This window comes from Zootoca vivipara, chromosome 2, assembly GCF_965207765.1.
Source record: "Zootoca vivipara chromosome 2, rZooViv2.hap1.1, whole genome shotgun sequence".
NCBI lineage: Eukaryota > Metazoa > Chordata > Lepidosauria > Squamata > Lacertidae > Zootoca > Zootoca vivipara.
The window spans coordinates 84,452,196-84,472,092 of NC_142584.1; the positions used below are offsets into that span (position 1 = coordinate 84,452,196).

A 19,897-nucleotide genomic window follows, 5' to 3' on the forward strand; every position below is an offset into this window, starting at 1 on the left:
ATCTTCTTGCAGTCCATGGGACTCTCAAGAGTCTCCTCCAGCACCATAATTCAAAAGCATCAATTCTTCGGCGATCAGCCTTCTTTATGGTCCAACTCTCACTTCCATACATCACTACTGGGAAAACCATAGCTTTAACTATACGGACCTTTGTCGGCAAGGTGATGTCTCTGCTTTTTAAGATGCTGTCTAGGTTTGTCATTGCTTTTCTCCCAAGAAGCAGGCGTCTTTTAATTTCGTGACTGCTGTCACCATCTGCAGTGATCAAGGAGCCCAAGAAAGTAAAATCTCTCACTGCCTCCATTTCTTCCCCTTCTATTTGCCAGGAGGTGATGGGACCAGTGGCCATGATCTTGGTTTTTTTGATGTTGAGCTTCAGACCATATTTTGCGCTCTCCTCTTTCACCCTCATTAAAAGGTTCTTTAATTCCTCCTCGCTTTCTGCCATCAAGGTTGTGTCATCTGCATATCTGAGGTTGTTGATATTTCTTCCAGCAATCTTAATTCCGGCTTGGGATTCATCTAGTCCAGCCTTTCGCATGATGAATTCTGCATATAAGTTAAATAAGCAGGGAGACAATATACAACCTTGTCGTACTCCTTTCCCAATTTTGAACCAATCAGTTGTTCCATATCCAGTTCTAACTGTAGCTTCTTGTCCCACATAGAGATTTCTCAGGAGACAGATGAGGTGATCAGGCACTCCCATTTCTTTAAGAACTTGCCATAGTTTGCTGTGGTCGACACAGTCAAAGGCTTTTGCATAGTCAATGAAGCAGAAGTAGACGTTTTTCTGGAACTCTCTAGCTTTCTCCATAATCCAGCGCATGTTTGCTATTTGGTCTCTGGTTCCTCTGCCCTTTCGAAATCCAGCTTGCACTTCTGGGAGTTCTCGGTCCACATACTGCCTAAGCCTGCCTTGTAGAATTTTAAGCATAACCTTGCTAGCGTGTGAAATGAGCGCAATTGTGCGGTAGTTGCAGCATTCTTTGGCACTGCCCTTCTTTGGAATTGGGATGTAGACTGATCTTCTCCAATCCTCTGGCCATTGCTGAGTTTTCCAAACTTGCTGGCATATTGGGTGTAGCACCTTAACAGCATCATCTTTTAAAATTTTAAACAGTTCAGCTGGAATATCATCACTTCCACTGGCCTTGTTATTAGCAATGCTTTCTAAGGCCCATTTGACTTCACTCTCCAAGATGTCTGGCTCAAGGTCAGCAACCACACTACCTGAGGTGTACGAGACCTCCATATCTTTCTGGTATAATTCCTCTGTGTATTCTTGCCACCTCTTCTTGATGTCTTCTGCTTCTGTTAGGTCCTTACCACTTTTGTCCTTGATTATGGTAATCTTTGTACGAAATGTTCCTTTCATATCTCCAATTTTCTTGAACAGATCTCTGGTTTTCCCCATTCTATTGTTTTCCTCTATTTCTTTGCATTGCTCATTTAAGAAGACCCTCTTGTCTCTCCTTGCTGTTTTTTGGAAATCTGCATTCAGTTTCCTGTATCTTTCCCTATCTCCCTTGCATTTTGCTTGCCTCCTCTCCTCCGCTATTTGTAAGGCCTCGTTGGACAGCCATTTTGCTTTCTTGCATTTCCTTTTCCTTGGGATGGTTTTCATTGCTGCCTCCTGTATAATGTTACGAGCCTCCATCCATAGTTCTTCAGGCACTCTGTCCACCAAATCTAAATCCTTAAACCTGTTCCTCACTTCCACTGTGTATTCATAAGGGATTTGATTCAGATTGTATCTTACTGGCCCAGTGGTTTTTCCTACTTTCTTCAGTTTAAGCTGGAATTTTGCTATAAGAAGCTGATGATCTGAGTTACAGTCAGCTCCAGGTCTTGTTTTTGCTGACTGTATAGAGCTTCTCCATCTTTGGCTGCAGAGAATATAATCAATCTGATTTCGATGCTGTCCATTTGGTGATATCCATGTGTAGAGTCGTCTCTTGTGTTGTTGGAATAGAGTGTTTGTGATGACCAGCTTGTTCTCTTGACAGAACTCTATTAGCCTTTGCCCTGCTTCATTTTGAACTCCAAGGCCAAACTTGCCAGTTGTTCCTTTTATCTCTTGATTCCCTACTTTAGCATTCCAGTCCCCTGTAATGAGAAGAACATCCTTCTTTGGTGTCATTTCTAGAAGGTGTTGTAGGTCTTCATAGAATTGGTCAATTTCACTTTCTTCAGCACCGGTAGTTGGTGCATAAACTTGGATTACTGTGATGTTAAAAGGTCTGCCTTGGATTCGTATCGAGATCATTCTGTCATTTTTGAGATTGCATCCCATTACAGCTTTTGCCACTCTTTTGTTGACTATGAGGGCCACTCCATTTCTGCTACAGGATTCTTGCCCACAGTAGTAGATATGATAGTCATCCGAACTGAATTCGCCCATTCCCTTCCATTTTAGTTCACTGATGCCCAGGATGTCGATATTTATTCTTGTCATCTCATTTTTGACCACATCCAGCTTACCTCCACTCATGGTTCTTACATTCCAGGTTCCTATGCAATATTTTTCTTTACAGCATCGGACTTTCCTTTCGCTTCCAGGCATATCCGCAACTGAGCGTCCTTTCGGCTTTGGCCCAGCCGCTTCATCAGCTCTGAATCTACTTGTACTTGTCCTCCGCTCTTCCTCAGTAGCATGTTGGACGCCTTCCGACCTGAGGGGCTCATCTTCCAGCGTCATAACTTTTATATGCCTGTTGTCTTTGTCCATGGAGTTTTCTTGGCAGGGTTACTGGAGTGGCTTGCCAGTTCCTTCTCCAGGTGGATCACGTTTAGTCAAAACTCTCCACTATGACCTGTCCATCTTGGGTGGCCCTGCATGGCATAGCTCATAGCTTCTCTGAGTTATTCAAGCCCCTTCGCCACGACAAGGCATTGATCCATGAAGGGGTAACCCAAGGTATGAGTGTACTACAGTCCCTTCTGCCTATTTCCAGGGCCAGCACAAAAGTGTTAAGTACTATACACAGCTTTTGAAGCATTTAATCTTCCACTGGAAATTTAGCATTTAAGTACACAGGAAGATGCTTTCCTGAGTCAGACCAATGGATTGTTTATCTCAGTACAGTACTGTCTTCACTCAATGGCATCGCCAGGGGTGTCTTTTCCAGCCCTATCTGAAAATACCAGGGCCTGAATCAGGACCTTTTGCACAGCCAATACATGTGCTCCACAACTGACCTTAAGTCTCTGCTCTATCCAACCCAGACTTAAAGCTAATAAATTAAATGCTGCAGGCAGACAACGCTTTTGTGCGGCAAGCAGGATTTGTCTGGCTTATGGATCTGAAAATGGGGATTCTCTAAGTCCTACAACAATGAGGGTGAAAACAGGGACATATATTTCACTTGCAGCCTGACATGCTTAAAAAGAAAAAAGAAAAAAAGAACCAACCTACCATTGATCACAGGAGTGAAAACAGCTATGCCTTCAAAGTCTGGATTGGTTATGGTTTTGTCCAAGATAAGTCCCCCAATGCTGTTTTATTTTAAAAAAACAAGAGAACATGAGTATATCCTTCATCTGTTAGTATTCCACTGCTCAGTGACTGTATATATAATCAGTATCTTATGTGATTACATTTGCTTCTCATCCTGATCTCCCCCCAGCAAATATTCTGTGGAAATCCTTACTTTTGCTGCTGCCATTCAGGCGGGCAGCTTTTCTAAGATAACAAAGATTTCACCCCAGTTCCCAGACTAGGAAGACTTGAAGGAAAATTGCACTTATCTGTAATCCCACAACAGGAAAGATTTTTGGATGAAGGGAGGTATACAAATAATAATAATACTAATACTACTACTACTACTACTACTACTACTACTAATAATAATAATAATAATAATTTAACATTCTATTTCCCCCGGTACACTCAGGAAATGTCTTCAACACCAAAGCAATAAGGAAAATGTTTTAATGAGCCTAACAGACCAAGCACAGTACAGTGGTACCTCTACTTACGAATACCTCTACTTACAAATGTTTCTACTTACGAACGGAGCTCCGTCCGCCATCTTGGATGCGGTTTAGATAGGATTTTTTCTACTTACGAATTTTTAGATAGGGTTGCTTCTACTTACGAATTTTTTCTCCCAATGCATTCCTATGGGATTCGACTTACAAATTTTTTCGACTTACGAATGTGCGTTCGGAACGCATTAAATTCGTAAGTAGAGGTACCACTGTAGATTGAAAAACAAAACTTGTAGCACTTTATAGCATATCATTTTAAATAATATGACAAGTATGAGGCCATAAATTTCATTTATTTTGGGGACCATCATCATTTACAGCTTCAGAGTATTTTCTTGAGAATATAGCCATGCCATGGCTGTTAGAAATCTGATCTGAACTAAGGTGGCATAAAAAGCAAAAGAAAAGTTGAAAAGAATAAACATATGTGATTGGAACAAATTTCAAGTTAAGAACTATAACTCTAGAAGGTATCGCCACATAGCATACCATCAGCATTATTCTTATTATTCTTATAATTCATTACCTGCCCTTCACCCTAAGGTTCCATGACAGGTTACAACAATTAAAAAACATTACAAGATGTAATTTTATGATGTTTAGCTAAGATTTGGAAATGGTAAAGTTAAATATTAATAAGGACTGTAAGAAGGGGAAGTTTGAAGAAATAAGATGTGATAACATTGTCATTTTTGTTTTTTGTATTTCTGTATTTCTTTTTTAAATTTTTCTTTTTTCTTTTTTCTCTTAATGTAAAACTCAAAAATTATATTTTTAAAAAACAATTAAAAACATTACTAATATTAAAAATAATAATTCAAAAATAAGGTGGGAGTATTAATATTGTTTTGAGTTTGTGATTATCAGACTACCCTAAATTTCTGGGTCCAGTAAGGGTTAGAATTTAATCAAGGCAAATGTTAAAATATAAGCCAGATCAGTTTCCTGACCCAAGAAATCGCCTGGGGTGATGGGCCATTAGGAGGACAAAAGGAAGTTTTGGAGCCATTAGGAAAGCGAAATTAGAGGGGCTCTGTGCCAGATGGCAAATGGGAGGGACTTTTTGCTCCACTCAGGGTTAGTTTTCGGAAACAAAGCAGAGTTTGAAGGAGAACCTTTAGAGTTGGCTATGACAGGACCTAAGAAAAAAGGTTGCAGTCTGTTGAAGTCAGCAAGCTGGAAAGAGGGTCAGAGCATGATGGTTCATTTCTGCCTTTGAATCCAAAGCTGCAGCTATGGGAGAAGCGAGACCCTATTGGGGGTCAGTGCTGTGAACCTCTACCTTGCATGCTCAAGTTGTATATCTGTGTAAATAAACCATATATCATAAAGACATGGACCTCGGGTGAGCGCCTGGAACCCCTGGAGTCTTGCACTGCTTGGATATTGGAGTGACATGCAACAATATGCATCTCAAGCCAGGGGGAAGAGGTACATCTTCAGCTCCGGCAGGGAGCTGTATAGTGAAGGTGCCAGATGCATCTCTGTGGGAAGGGAATTGCACAACTTAGGGACTACCCTCTCTTGGACCACCACCACCCTGAGGGCAGAGGAACTACCAAGAGGGCACCTCAAAGCATGTTCCTCCTGTGCATCTGATACTGGGTCCTGCCTTTTCAACCAGCTTCTTCCCTGGTACTATCGGAACTAACTCCCAGATCTTGTTCCTTTCTAAGGAATCAAGTTCAGCCTTCATGGCTTTTAGCCATGGCTCTGCATTCTTCTATGCTAAATCTTGGACCTCTTGGAAGGTTGAAGGTTCCCAAACCTTCTCTTGAGTTACTAACAACAGCTGTTTTAGCAAACTCGTCAGAATACCTCAAATCAAAGTCAAATCAATAACCTTTATTAGGCATGACAAATTCAGAAGCTTCAGAACAAAATTATGAGTAAAACATTCACATTATAAACTTCATGAAATAAAATACATATTAATTGATTTAGTATTTTAGAGCAATATATCAATTTTCAATTAGCATCACCTGGTCCTCTCCACAGTGGCCCAATCTCTCTGCGTGAACCGAGCACAAAAACTCAGCCACCACTAAAGTAACTCCATCATTATTATCTGACAATAACCCCTGAATAGTTGGCATTGCTGCGATCGATGCATCCACCTGCAAAGCATCCAGCAATCGTCTTCTCGCATTAATACTGTAATTACAGGAAAAGAAAATGTGGTCCAATGTATCTGGTTCATTCTTCCCGCATTTACATAAACGTTCGGCTTTTGGGAGAGCTAGATATCTTCCTTCTGTCTCCATAGAGGGGAACACGTTGAATCTAGCCAACATGAAGAGCCTGCACTCTTCCTGACTCTTCAAGTTTGCCATATATCCCCCTTTAAAGTCTCTACACATTGGGAGGTTCAGGTGTAATGGGGAGCAGGTGCTGCGCCCCGCCATCTCAAGTAAGTAGAGGGTGCTTTTCTCTATAAGAGTCTTTCTAATAATTTTCCAGACTTCTTTGGGGTCAACGTTTTCAAAATCAGTTATCTTTAGTCCTATTGAGTTCAACTTTCTCCTGCAAGTCAGTGATAGGTTATAGCTTATACTATCACTTAGAAGGTCGTAAAGGAGAGAGTTAGGAGATAGGGCTCTATTATGAAGGAAGATCCAGTATTTCAAAGTCCTCAGCCACGCTCTTATTGATAGAGGTAGTATTCCTAGCTCGCAGCATATTGACTCATATTTAAGGGGGTCACCATAATCACCATAGGGGGTCACCATAATCTTCAAATAGACGCATTACCGACAGTCCTGCCCTTAATAACGTGTCCTTATTAGCTAATATTTGTTTAGTTGACGACCAGTCCTTGAGTGTTACCACCACTCTTTTTTGAGCATTGTCATATGGGAGAAACTTAATATTGACAATGTTTTCTACTGGAATAAGTCCTCTCAGGACTAAGTCAATTTTCTTGGAGATATAAATTCTCTGCTGCGCATATGTAAAGAGACCTCCGTGTATGGATACAGGTATAAAGACTAGTTTGTGTTTGTTTAATATTAAATTCAAGCTGTTTCGGTCTACCTTTATGGTATTATCTTGTTTGTTATTCAAATATTCCTCTAAATCCCCTTGAATTTCACCAGGGGATGGCGATTGTTCTGCTGAATGTTCTATTGGATTTCGAGGTCTAGCCTCTTGGTAAGTTCTGTAGGTATTTGGGCTTTGGTTGCGACTTTTATCTTGAGGGGTTGAGGGGTTGTTAGGGCTCTTTATATTAAGGTTCTCTAGGAGCTTATAAAGCTTTGTGAAATTCATTTTTTTTGTCCGAACTGCTGGTTTTACCTTTCGTCCCATCTTAATATTCTTTGATTTTTTTCCCTTTCTCCCCTTGTTCTTGCGGCACTTCCTCTTTAGGGAATATTTCTTGTTGTCTGTATGTTTCCCTTCCTTCCTATTTGTTTGTCTATTTTCTTTGACAAGCTGAGTTTTGTTTCTACTTCCCATATTATCATCTTTTTTGTGGGAGTGGATAACTTCATTTCTCCTAATTAGTTCAACCAAGGAGGTAAGTAATCCTAAGCAGTCAGAAAGAAGATCCTTGATAGGGCACAGCTCTTTACTTATCTGGGCTTGGTGTTCATTTATCAGGTCTTTATATAGTCAGCATACCTCTTAGGTGGTTTGGCCTTTGTGGCTCTTTTAGATCTGCGTACTAGACGCAAGTCTTCAGGACTCATCTCCTCTTTCTTAGGAGAATGGTGGCCAATAGTGAACAGTGGTTCTTCCAATTCAGTGTCAGACCTGTCAGATGGTCTGAGTGAGCCTTTTGCACTCTTGTGGTCACTGAATTCTAAAAGAAGTAGAGATATGCTGTTTACAGTTCAAATTAGCTCATTATGCAGTTATCCAAGCGGATTCCTTTTAAGAAGTGGGGGGCAATGGAAAGAGTTATATTGCAAAAGGGCATGGCTGGAAGCCTGCACGCTGCAACATTTTGTTGCAGGCCTCATTTGTCTCTTTTAACACATACACATAAGCAGTTTGGGGGCTGGTTTACACTTATACCAAGAGTCCATCAGCATCTTGTGGTTACTGAACACTGTCCTCATTGCACACTTTTGGGGAGCCCCCCCCCCACCTTAGAGTTTTCTTCCTTATTGTACTTCAGTAAACACTGGACATTCCCCCAGCTTGCCAACATGTCCTGCGCATGTATGGCACTGTTTGGGCAACCTAAGGCTCCAGACTCCAGGAACATGTTAGCTGCAAACCAAATACACAGGAAGAAATTGTCCCTGGAAGCGTCATATTTGCACAGTTAGCATCAGGGACAAGACCTCTTAAATTCCAGTCCGTCTCTAGCCCATGATGCTTACCTGCTGATGGCCATGGCAACAATGACAGGCTGCCACCCAGTCTTGAGGACTTCAGCCACAGGAGGACTCTGCCTGGCAATAGCAATCCAAAGAGGAATCATAACAATGAAGACGGCACAGATCAGGGGCGACAGGTATCTCACCTCTGCCAAAGAAAAGGAAGGGTTTATTATTATCATTATTTTATTTATTAAATTTGTACACTGCCCTATATGCAGTATACAGGGTGGTTCACAACATAAAATCGCAATGTAAGAAACAAACAAAAAATACATAATAAAAACAATGACAATGACAACTCAGTGATCCCCCTTTCCACAACACATCTTAAAAGGTTTCTGCGTGAATCTCCGAATCTGAAAGGATACAGCTTTGTAGGGAAGACCATTCCGTTTTCTCAAGCGAAATAACAGATGCAGTGATGAGTGTCCAAACCTGTTTGCTCTAATAATTATGCAGTGTTTCTCCATCACTGCCTGCTTCCATCGCCATCTATAAGCAGCCAGCAGAATTAGCTGACTTGGGGGGATGCATTGGTTGCCGCAATAGAAAACATAAAGCAAAAATAGTAAGCATGCTCTAGCAGGCAGGAGAGCAGGGCATATTCCAGAGCACGTTAGAGGAGTAAAGTCTCAAAGCCAATGGATCAAGTTACACTTATTTTTATATGTAATTGATTTATCTGGTTGGAATTCAATGTAGTGCCAAGTGCGGTGCATGCAGAGAAGGGGGCCTGCTTGTGAAATGGGGCTTTTCTCCCCTCTTTTCCCTGTGCACCCCCTAAATCTGTTCTGGGGCTCCCTCCAACCCTCTGGAACAGATGTAGGGAGCATGGGAGGAGGAAGGGGAACGTTTTGTTGCATGAGCAGACCTTCTTTGTAATTAATCTATTATCTCAACTTTCCATCCAAAAGGATGTGCCAAGTGGGTTTTACATCAATATAAAACCAAAGCCTAAATGAAGTAACACGATTACAGGACCAGCAGCAACAAAGCAACAGAGCTGGATAAGGACATAAGGAGCCACCATTACGGAAGTTATCTTCTCTTCCAAGTGCCCAGGTTCACATGGGAGAAGGTTATCTTTAGGATCCAGTGCTTTAAGTGGAATTTAATTAAGCACGACTAACTTCAGAGTCAGTGTGTTTTCTTGTTCCGAGTCTATGTAAGCATCACCCCAGAGTATACAAATTGGATTTGCTACTAATCTTCAAACAGAAGTCCCTTCATCACGTTTGGCAAGATGGAGTTGGCGGAAGCAGAATTACCCAAAGGTAGAAAATTAAGAAACCCAAACTGACTGCTCTTGTGGGGTAATAGAACAAGCTCATTACCACATCTCTAATAAGTGATTTGTCATACTGCAGAACCCGGCATTTAAGATTGTTGGTTGAAGCTGTGGAACCAAACATTAAAATTTACTGCATGTACCGCATTGAAAGAGAATATTTGGAAAATGATATATAGATGGTATTTAACTCCAGTGAAATTGTCTAAAATGTATAGAATGAATGATAGAAAATGCTGGAAATGTAAGGAGGAGGAGGGAGATTTTTATCATATGTGGTGGAAGTGCGACAAGGTCAAAGAATTTTGGGAAATGATATATAATGAACTGAAGAAAATTTTTAAATACACCTTTCCCAAAAAACCTGAATCATTTCTCTTAGGAATGATAGGTCAAGAAATTAAAAGAGAGGACAATGTATTATTTTTATATGCAACAACCGCGGCTAGGACTTTATTAGCCCAAAAATGGAAGACACAGGAATTACCGACGATTGGAGAGTGGCAGACAAAAATGATAGACTATGCTGAATTAGCGAGACTTACGAGCGGGATCCGGAACCAGGGGGAAACAAAGTTCCTAAAAGACTGGAGTAAATATGTGGACTACATGGAAAAGAACTGTAGAAGTTTAAAAACTCTTGCAGGGTTGAAGTAAATCCTGCGAACTGAATTTAGGAAGAGGAAATAAAAAACTGCGGGATAAGCTTTGATTAGAAAACCTTATGAGGGGATGGAGGGAAGTCACAGTGAAATACATGTTACAGTGTTATGGTGTTATTTGTTATGTTTAAATGTGTATTAATTGGAAAATCTAATAAAATGTTATTTTTTTAAAAAAACAGAACCCGGCATTTAAAAGAAGCTTGTTAATCCGTACAGAGGAAACAGGATACCTCCTAAAAGAAGCCAAGGAGCTTTCATAAAAGGAAATAGCACACAGCTGATTTTTTTTCTTTAAAAAAAAGTTTTTAAGCAAGTCCAGGACAGCAGTAAACTAAGCAATAAGTGAAGAAAGGTAAAGGTAAAAGAAAAGGTAAAGGTAAAAATAAATGGAGAACACTATGTGTGTTAACAGGAAGCAGGCTGACCAGTGGCAACAAAAAACACTGGAATATATGGAGATAGTTAGACTAACCGGGAAAATAAGATGCCAAAGCAACGAAACATTTCTGAAAGAATGGGGGAAATACAACGTGTACATTGATAAACTATGTTGAAAAGATAATTACCAGTAACATAGAGATAAACCCCACAGCAGAAACTTCAGTAGCAAGATGGATATAGAGGTGGATACAGTTTATTGGATATAGTATGGTAAATTTGGTAAAGATGGTTATTAAAATTGGATTAACAGAGGAATAAGGAGTGGATAAAAGAACTCAAGATATGTGTATACAATATACAATATTATAAATTGTAAATATACTGTATATAAAAGATAAGATGTGAGATAAAAAGGAGAGATGAAAGATGAGAGACAAAGCAAAAGATAAAGACTACAGAAGGAGACAGAAGAAAGAAGAGTGGAAGTCAACTCTAGGAGTAAAGAGATAGAATGTTAAATTATAAAATGTGGAATGTAATGAAATCTATATATGATGGAAAACATAATAAAAAACATATTTTTTAAAAAAAGGTAAACAGGCTGACCAGAATGGAACTAGAGCCCCTTTTTCCATTGCATAACAGTCACTGCTCACTGCTCACTAAGCAACACTGTTGGAAAAAATAAAACAGACCCCGGAGCTTCTAACTGAACCAATGAAAAAAACTGAGCATTTCTGAGTTCAGCCAAGGGAAAGGATGCAGCTCAAGCTTAATCAAGGGAGAAGACCTGACAACCAAGCGTTTCTGACACTATAAGGACAGTTCGACACAAGTCAACTTTTGTTACCAAATTTCGATCAGCTGCAAGATGAGAAAAAGAGCTCCAGAATAGGAATTTCAGTTCAAGTGCTGAATGATGTAATGAAAACTGGCTTCCACCCCTTTGACAATTACCGAGACCTCACAATAGATTTAGATGCAGCTTCAAAGAGTTAGACCATCCAGACCTAGCCTCAAGCACTCTAGAATTTATAGCGGACACAGACCTAATATGTATGCTGCTATTGTTCGTTATTTCACAAAGAGCAGATGTCTTGGTCTGTTTACTCGTAGAATCGTAGAGTTGGACGGGACCACGAGGCTCATCGTGAGCAAGGGCAACAAAAAAAACCCACATGGAACCTTGAAGTCTAACAAATGTACGGCACAGAGCTTCTGAATTATTTTGATGGCTATCCTCTTTGTGTGGGGTTTTGTTTTGTTTACCTAAAATACTGATTGTGGTATAATCCACCTGTGAATCTCTAGCTGTGAAGGTGACTTTGTTTTGTGGCAGGCAGGCTGGATCTAGCTTTTATATACTTCTCTATGAAGCACCCAGGGCTGTTTGTGAGGCTACCAGACTGTCTTGTCAAAAAAGGCGATAATGGACTAGAATGCCAGCTACTGGGAGCTAGAGCAGTTACGGCCCTATTCATCCTTACCCACCCACCCGTCCCTTTAGCTTATATCAGCTCCTGTTGTTTTATTTCTGTCTGTCTTCTGAATAAGTCAATCTTGGGATGACCTTTAGAACATAGCTGCCAAGTTTTCGCTTTTCTCGCGAGGAAGCCTATTCAGCATAAGGGAAAATCCCTGTAAAAAAGGGATAACTTGGCAGCTATGCTTTAGAAGTGCAGGGAACGTCAGGAAAGAGGGAGAGGAGATGCTGCTGCTCTGACAAAACAAGCATGACTCAGAAGCAGGAGGAAGGAAGCTTCAGAAACACCTTCAAGCAATGGGGAGTGTGCCAGGCCTTTTGAGATGCTAATGATCGTTCTTAAGAGGGCTCTCCCCACCTGCTCTTTATAACTGGTGCAAAGCTGGGCCAGTTGCAACACATTTTGAAGGTAATGGAGCAGATGAAACATTCTGGAAATGTGCTTCATATTTTTTTCCTCCCTCTCTCAAAATAAGATTCTGTTAAAGCCTGAGGCTACAAGCATGAAGTTATCAAAGCCTTTAATCACAAAAGCTGTCTTAAATCACAAAGGATGTCACCCAGAAAGGGAACACACCTTTCTCTGGGGGTGGAGCATGGGATTTGCACAGCTCTTAGCATCACCCCAGGTGATACAGGGCAGGAAGCAAGTGCAGCAGCAGCAGCAAAGGGGTGGGGGCTGAATGAATCTCTTTGCTTCTCAGATTGATTTTAAAACTGGAGGTAGGGAGTGTCTGATCCTAAGCAACTCTGCTTTCAGAGACAATTATATATAGCCAGGACCACATAACACCGGTCTTGAAAGATCTACATTGGCTCCCAGTACGTTTCCGAGCACAATTTAAGTGTTGGTATTGACCTTTAAAGCCCTAAACGGCCTCAGTCCAGTATACTTGAAGGAGCATCTCCACCCCCATCATTCTGCCTGGACACTGAGGTCCAGTGCTGAGGGCCTTCTGGCGGTTCCCTCGCTGCGAGAAGCCAGGCTACAGGGAACTAGGCAGAGGGCCTTCTCGGTAGTGGCACCTGCCCTGTGGAACGCCCTCCCATCAGAGGTCAAAGAGAAAAACAACTACCAGACTTTTAGAAGACATCTGAAGGCAGCCCTGTTTAGGGAAGCTTTTAATGTTTAATAAATTATTGTATTTTAATATCCTTCTGGAAGCCGCCCAGAGTGGCTGGGGAAACCCAGCCAGATGGGTGGGGTATAAATAATAAATTATTGTTATTATATTATTACTGTGAGGTAAGCAAGGTCAAGAGTAATGACTGGCCCAAGGCATAGCTGCCAAGTTATCCCTTTTTTAAAGGGATTTTCCCTTATGCTGAATAGGCTTCCTCGCGAGAAAAGGGAAAACTTGGCAGCAATGGGCCCAAGGTTACACAGCAGCTAGAGATGGGTGAATCTGCATCACTTTGGTTTCTCTGTTTCTCATTTTCCACTCCTAAAATCCACATTGCCACATCTGTTTCCCCATCCCACGCCCCTGATGTTGATATCTCTTAATATACACATTTTGTGAGCAATTTTGCCAAACTATGTTTGCAAAGCATTTTTCCTCTAGTATATATGCATTTTAATGCAAACTTCACCTCAGTATATGCATTTTTGTGCACCTTACTTGGCTGAAGAACTGTACTGCAAATTTCGAAGGGTGGTTGCGTTTTGAATTGAATTGAATCCATTCCCAATCCCTACCAGTGGGCTTCATGACTACGTTTCCGTGGTCCCAATCTAATGCCCTATAATGCTACATTGGTTCTCTGGTTTGTCTGAAGGGGAAGAGGGCTGAAATGGGAAGAAATTATTAGGCCACCTTTCTCTATTGGGGTGTAGCATGTTTGCTGTCGTGTAAAATGAGTAACAGCATACAGGAAACCACCACTAAGTACAGTGGTACCTCGGTTTACAAACACAATTGGTTCCGGAAGTCTGTACTTAACCTGAAGCGTACTTAACCTGAAGTGAACTTTCCTATTGAAAGTAATGGAAAGTGGATTAATCCGTTCCAGACGGTCCGTGGAGTACTTAAACTGAAGCGTACTTAACCTGAAGCGAACTTTCCCATTGAAAGTAATGGAAAGTGGATTAATCCATTCCAGACCAGTCCGCGGAGTACTCAACCTGAAGCATACTTAACCTGAAGCGAACTTTCCCATTGAAAGTACAGTAATGGAAAGTGGATTAATCTGTTCCAGACGGTTCCGCGGAGTACTTAAACTGAAAATACTCAAACTGAGACATACTTAAACCGAGGTATGACTGTAACCCACATTATCTGCTTTCAATTTCCAGTTACCTTGGACTGCTGTTGTTACAACCTTCCAAGAAAAAAAAACACCTTAACCAACTGAAAATAAAACACAAGCCAAAATCTCATCCTTTCACAAACTCCTCTCAGTCACACAATAACTGCCTTGGCAATTTTTAAATTTCAGTGACAGTGTACAGCAGATTAGGAAACTTTTGTATCAGCTCTTAATATGCAGGCTGCATCGTGATGGGGTATCTTTTCCTATCTGGGTTTTTTTTTCCATTAAGAGGGAGCACAGAGAAGGGACAACTGAGATGGAGGATATCCTGTTGTAGAGAGAGGACTATCAAGGCCAAAGAGGAGAGGGATGTCATACTTTTAGGAGGGCCTTTGTAGAAGAGGGGATCTTCGCAGGTTTTCTCTTCCCCCAAACCTACAAAATTTCATTTTTTTACACAACTAATAGGCACAGAATCCTCTATTTCTATCTGGTCTAGGTAATTTGCACTGGGTGATTTACACGGTGCTTCTTCAAGTGCAGGAGTTTTGATGCATCTGTTGCACAGATTCCAATTTCCCCTTGTCGGTTACCAAAATGGATCCCACTGTGCCACATTAAATGAACTAGGAGATTCAGAGAGCCTGAAGGGTTCTCTCTCAACAGGCAGAACAAAGCCGCCTACCCCTGCAGACCCTGGTCAGCCTGGGAATCTGCTTTCCTTCCAACGTGGGCGGCTGTCTAGGGAGAGGCCATTCTGTGGTTCCAGAGCTCCCGGGCTTCTTTTGCTGACGTACCTATGTATTTGTAGAGGGTGCTGCTGATGGCAGCTAGCAGGGAAAGCGTTATCAGGTCTCCGAGGCTTGCTGCCAGGGGCGTAGCAACATTGTCTGGGTTTATCCCCACCTTTCTTGCACCCACTATCACGCCGATCATCACCAGACCTAGAAGAAAAGAAAAGAAAACAAGTGGTTTGGAGAAAGTTCAGTTCAAGGTAGGGGAGACTCCCGGTATGCCGAGCTCTCCTAAAGCCAATAGAGGGAGCAGTAGCCCTGAAATCTGGCCAGGGCTTGTGTCCAGGATGGCATGGAAAGACAGGAGACATCTGCCTTGAAGCAAGACCCGTTGCAGGGAGAAGATGAAAAGAGAGTAGCAAAGGAGGCTATTTTAACAACTGAAAAAGAAGCCAGCAGAGACAGTGGCTATTGGGGGGGGGAGTTAGTCCCCCCCCCACACCTCTATTAATGTACATTTTCCAAACCATAATCAACAAGCCAAAGGAGGTACATTAAGTACAGGAGTAAGTTGGGGTGAGGAGATAAGCTAGGGAGAAAGGGGTTTCTGCACAAGGGGGGAGGGGGACACATCAGCTGAGACCAGGTAAAACATAGATATCCATACCATATGCAGTCCAAATGGACTCCCTTTCACTATGCCTGAAAGCTTTCCAAACAAGAGGGTTCTAACGTTAAAATCCCTGAGAACTGCAAGAATGATTGGTCCTTCGTAAAGCCCTGGCAAACCACAAGTGCCAGGGAACTTTGTGCTGGGCATTTTCTCTTGGCAACCCTTTCAGGCCTAATGAAGGCAGGGAAGGGCTGTGGCTCAGTAGCAGAGAGTCTGCTTTGCCGGCAGAAGGTCCCAAGTCCAAATCTCCAGGTGCAGCTGGAGAAACGTCCTGCTTGAAACCGTGGAGAGCTGCAGCCATTCAATGAAGACAATACTGAGTTAAAGATGGACCAATGATATCACTCGATACAAGGCAGCTCCCTGAGTTCCTAAGGCAGGGGGCCGTACACTGTTTCTTATCCCTAGCGAGTGATGTTCAGAGGAATAAGGCGCCTGAACGCATGGCAGATACACTTAGCTATCGGAGCCAAAATAAATTCCTCCATGGAATGTGTCAATAGTATCACAGTTCTCTTTCATACCCACCCAGATCACTGAGGAAAACAAAGGAGCAGCAATCTGGCATCCTAAACCATCTTGCCTTTTTAAAACAGGAAGGAGCAGTCCATCATCCTAAGATGTTGCCCTCCTTTCTTTGTGTTTTAGGGTGTCAGCATTTCTGACGCCGCCACCTACTTCCTTCTTTTTTTAAAGGTCTTATGCTGCTCTCTTGTGGAAGACTTGCAAGCTTCTCCTCTTGTGCTCCATTTGGCACAAAGCACTGTGAAACAGTCTTTCTGGAGTAGCATAAATTCCCCACGGCACAGAGAATGCCATCATATTACGCTGGCTGAAGTTTGAAGATCAAAAACGAGAGGAATGCACTTAGTACCCAAGACTGCTCATCTAGATTTTGACACAAGTTTTCTCTAAGCCAGGGGTCCCCAACCTGCGGCCCATGGGCTGGAAGCGGTCCATGGAGGCTGTTTAACCGGCCCATGAGCCGCCCCGAACCGAGCCGCCCACTCAGCGATTCCCCGCGAACTGCGCTAAACCGGTGCGGTGTGGGGACTCTCTTACGTGGCTCCAGAAATCACTTCTGTGCATGCCCCGACACCAAAAATTGCTTCTGCGCAGGCACGATTTCTGGCATCGCGCTGCATTGGTCCAGCCCAAGGAGGATCCTCCACGGAGGAGCCTTGCCGACTCCTGCTCTAAGCGGACAACTGGATCCCATGAAAGGCAGAAGGTGGGACATTAGGTTTGGGTGAAGGGCCAGAAAGCCGAGGGTGCTTAGGTTCCTAAAAGCATCAATCAATTTCCTAACAGCTCTGGCTCAAGGTGAACAGGCAGTCATGACGAAACTCCTGGGAAGCATACCTGAGCGCTGGAGTCATCCTAAGAGAGAAAGTGGACCTGAGACTGTTTATGGCAAGGTACAGAGAGAGAGGCTTCCAGAGACAACTGAGTCGTACTCTAAAGCTGAGTAGTTTACAAAGACTCACCAAGCGAGAGGGCGGCTATGAACGCTGTCGTCAAACTGCTGGCGCACAGGATGGCTGCTTCGTTCAGCTCCAAGTAGCCTTTGGTCAAGGCACCAAGAAGGACTGCTGCCACTGCAGCCAGCAGCCCCACCACCGTGGCCTGCAACTGTGGAGCAAAAAGAATGGAGGACAGAGAGGCTCAGGAGCTATTCGTCTGGTACCAACGTGCAAGCATTCCTGCAGACGTCTGGTCTAAGGTAGCACGGGAACAAATGGCATGTTACATGCAAAAGCACCAGAAAGACTCAACATTTCTTTTTTTCAAAAAGGAAAAGCAGTTTCGAGGTAGCGAGGCATTGGGCAATGAAGCAGCAGTGTGTGTGCACGTGCTCACAATACTTTTTTTTCCTGCCAGTTATCTTTCCACTTGCATGCGCACACAAATATTTTCCCTTTTGCAGGCTTCCAGACACACTTGTGAGGGCAGATGCGGGTCTGAAATCTCCAAGACAGGAATGTGCGATGTGGCGCTCAGAGTGTCATATTAAAATTCAGGCATCTTTAGGTTGTTCACAAAAGCTTACTGCTGTCCCCTCGTGGATGAAAACAAAGATTCTACTCAATATTTATACATGCACGACAAACACAACAATTTCATATCATATTAACCGCCATGGGTCCCACTCCCAAAGAATTCTGGGAATTGTAGTTTTGTGAGGTGCTGAGAATTCCCTGTTAGATATTCCTATGCTCACTTCACAGTACTACAACCTTAGGGTTTCCTGAGAAGAGAGTTTAAATCTGTAATGAGGATTGGGCCCATTAGCAGATGTTTCTGTTGATGAGGAAGTATGTAAACATGTGAGTTACACAGTTACATTTCCACCCTGGTAAGCAGCATTGTGTAACTTAATATATTGATAACTCCTTTACCAACAGACATTGGCCCAATAAAATATAATCCATTACAGTGGTACCCCTACTTACGAATTAAATGCGTTCCGAACGCACATTCGTAAGTCGAAAAAAATTGTAAGTTGAATCCCATAGGAATGCATTGGGAGAAAAAAATCGTAAGTCGAAGCAACCCTATCTAAAAATTCATAAGTAGAAAAAATCCTATCTAAACCGCATCCAAGATGGCGGACGGAGCTCCATTTGTAAGTAGAAACATTTGTAAGTAGAGTTATTCGTAAGTAGAGGTACCACTGTATCTTGTATCTTTAAAAGGCAGTTGAGAAAATTAACTTCTTTAAGCTGACCAATGTAGTGACCAAATAATAGTTCAGTTCAATTGCTATTATTAGGGTATCCAAAGGAAGATGTACTGAACAAGTTATCCTTAAACCAGCCTTAATAAACCTGGCAGCGCTGATGGGACACCAGGTTGCAAAAACTAATTTAAACAATCACCTTCAGGGCATTTCCTTAAGCAATGAAAATAGAAGGACCCCTTTTAACTCTTATAACAGTAGGAACTTAAGTCAAAGCATGTTGTGTGAAGGAAGCTTCCAGAATTCAACAGGACGTATTTTCATATAATGTGTTTAGGACTGGAATCTTAAGATGGGTTTATAACCAGGCCCAGGAAGATAGAAAGAGATAATGAAATAAGTACAATTAATAAGCTAATCAATATTTAGAAAACTATTAATATTTTCTAGTCTGAATAGCTGGCTTTCATAGTTATTATATTTCATAACATATAATTCAACTGAACAGGCATTTGTTTTAATGCCAATTAATTCCTAGAGGGGCACAGATATGCAGGACCACATTCCTGTAAAGATGGTGGCGTTGGAAAAATCCCAGACTATATGAAGACATCCCAGCAAGTTCCAAGCTATGCAGATGTACACAAAATGATTCCACATGAGCCATTCAGTACACTAAACCTGGGACTTCATAAACCTGACCTTTATGAAGCATAGGTCACACAATGAGCTGCATAACTGAAGAAAAACTGCTGCAGATGTGAGGCTCAAGCCTTAGCTATTTAGGTCTCTGGTTGCAATTGCTAGGCTTTAAAAGCGTGCAGCCAACAGGACTTTGTATGGAAAAATGAGGCCTCCTCCACTGATTGTAAAGCACAGTTTTGAAAGGACACAATCAGCAGATACCCTAAGCCTTGCCTTGCCACTCCACGCACCCGTGAGAATGTCCGCAGGGTGTGTAGCTTGACGAATACTATGAAGGGGTTTCAAGCAAAAGTTTAGATCTACTTACCTGAATCAGAGCCAAATTGCAAGTAGCCATTTTCCACTGTGCCCGAGTATCATCCATCCTTCCAGTATTAGCCTGGGAGGCAGAAGAGGGAAAACTTAAATGTTACTTGCTGGCAGACAAGGTGGGGGAGAACACCTGCCCCAAGGAGGCTGCCCCCAGACCTTGGGAGCACTGTGGTCCCAGTCATTTCTGTTTCCGCCCTTTCCATATGTATCAGGGCATTCCACACCTGCCCCTGTGGGGTGTGGGTTTTCTTTTCTTCCCGTGCAAACAGGATCTGAGCATACAATGTATGTGGCAGCAGATTGTATGCACCCAAAGTGAGCAGCAGGTTGTGCAGATTACACACTGGTGACCAAGGCAGGAAAGGAGGAAAAAGCTTTTTTTAAAAAAAAAATCTGTTCTGT

At 42.3% G+C, this 19,897-nt stretch overlaps 1 protein-coding gene across 4 annotated transcripts in view; it reads right to left on the bottom strand.

The window, feature by feature from the left end:
* Positions 1–19,897, bottom strand: part of SLC41A3 (solute carrier family 41 member 3) — a 52,518-nt gene that overhangs the window by 10,861 nt on the left and 21,760 nt on the right. For all 4 annotated transcript variants that reach the window (XM_035106485.3, XM_035106486.3, XM_035106487.3 and 1 more), the window contains 5 exons: positions 19,491–19,562; positions 17,286–17,430; positions 15,189–15,335; positions 8,322–8,466; positions 3,419–3,498 (listed from right to left, as the gene is read on the bottom strand). In XM_035106485.3, coding sequence (XP_034962376.3) covers positions 3,419–3,498; positions 8,322–8,466; positions 15,189–15,335; positions 17,286–17,430; positions 19,491–19,562 — 589 coding nt within the window. The remainder of the gene's footprint in view (positions 1–3,418; positions 3,499–8,321; positions 8,467–15,188; positions 15,336–17,285; positions 17,431–19,490; positions 19,563–19,897) is intronic.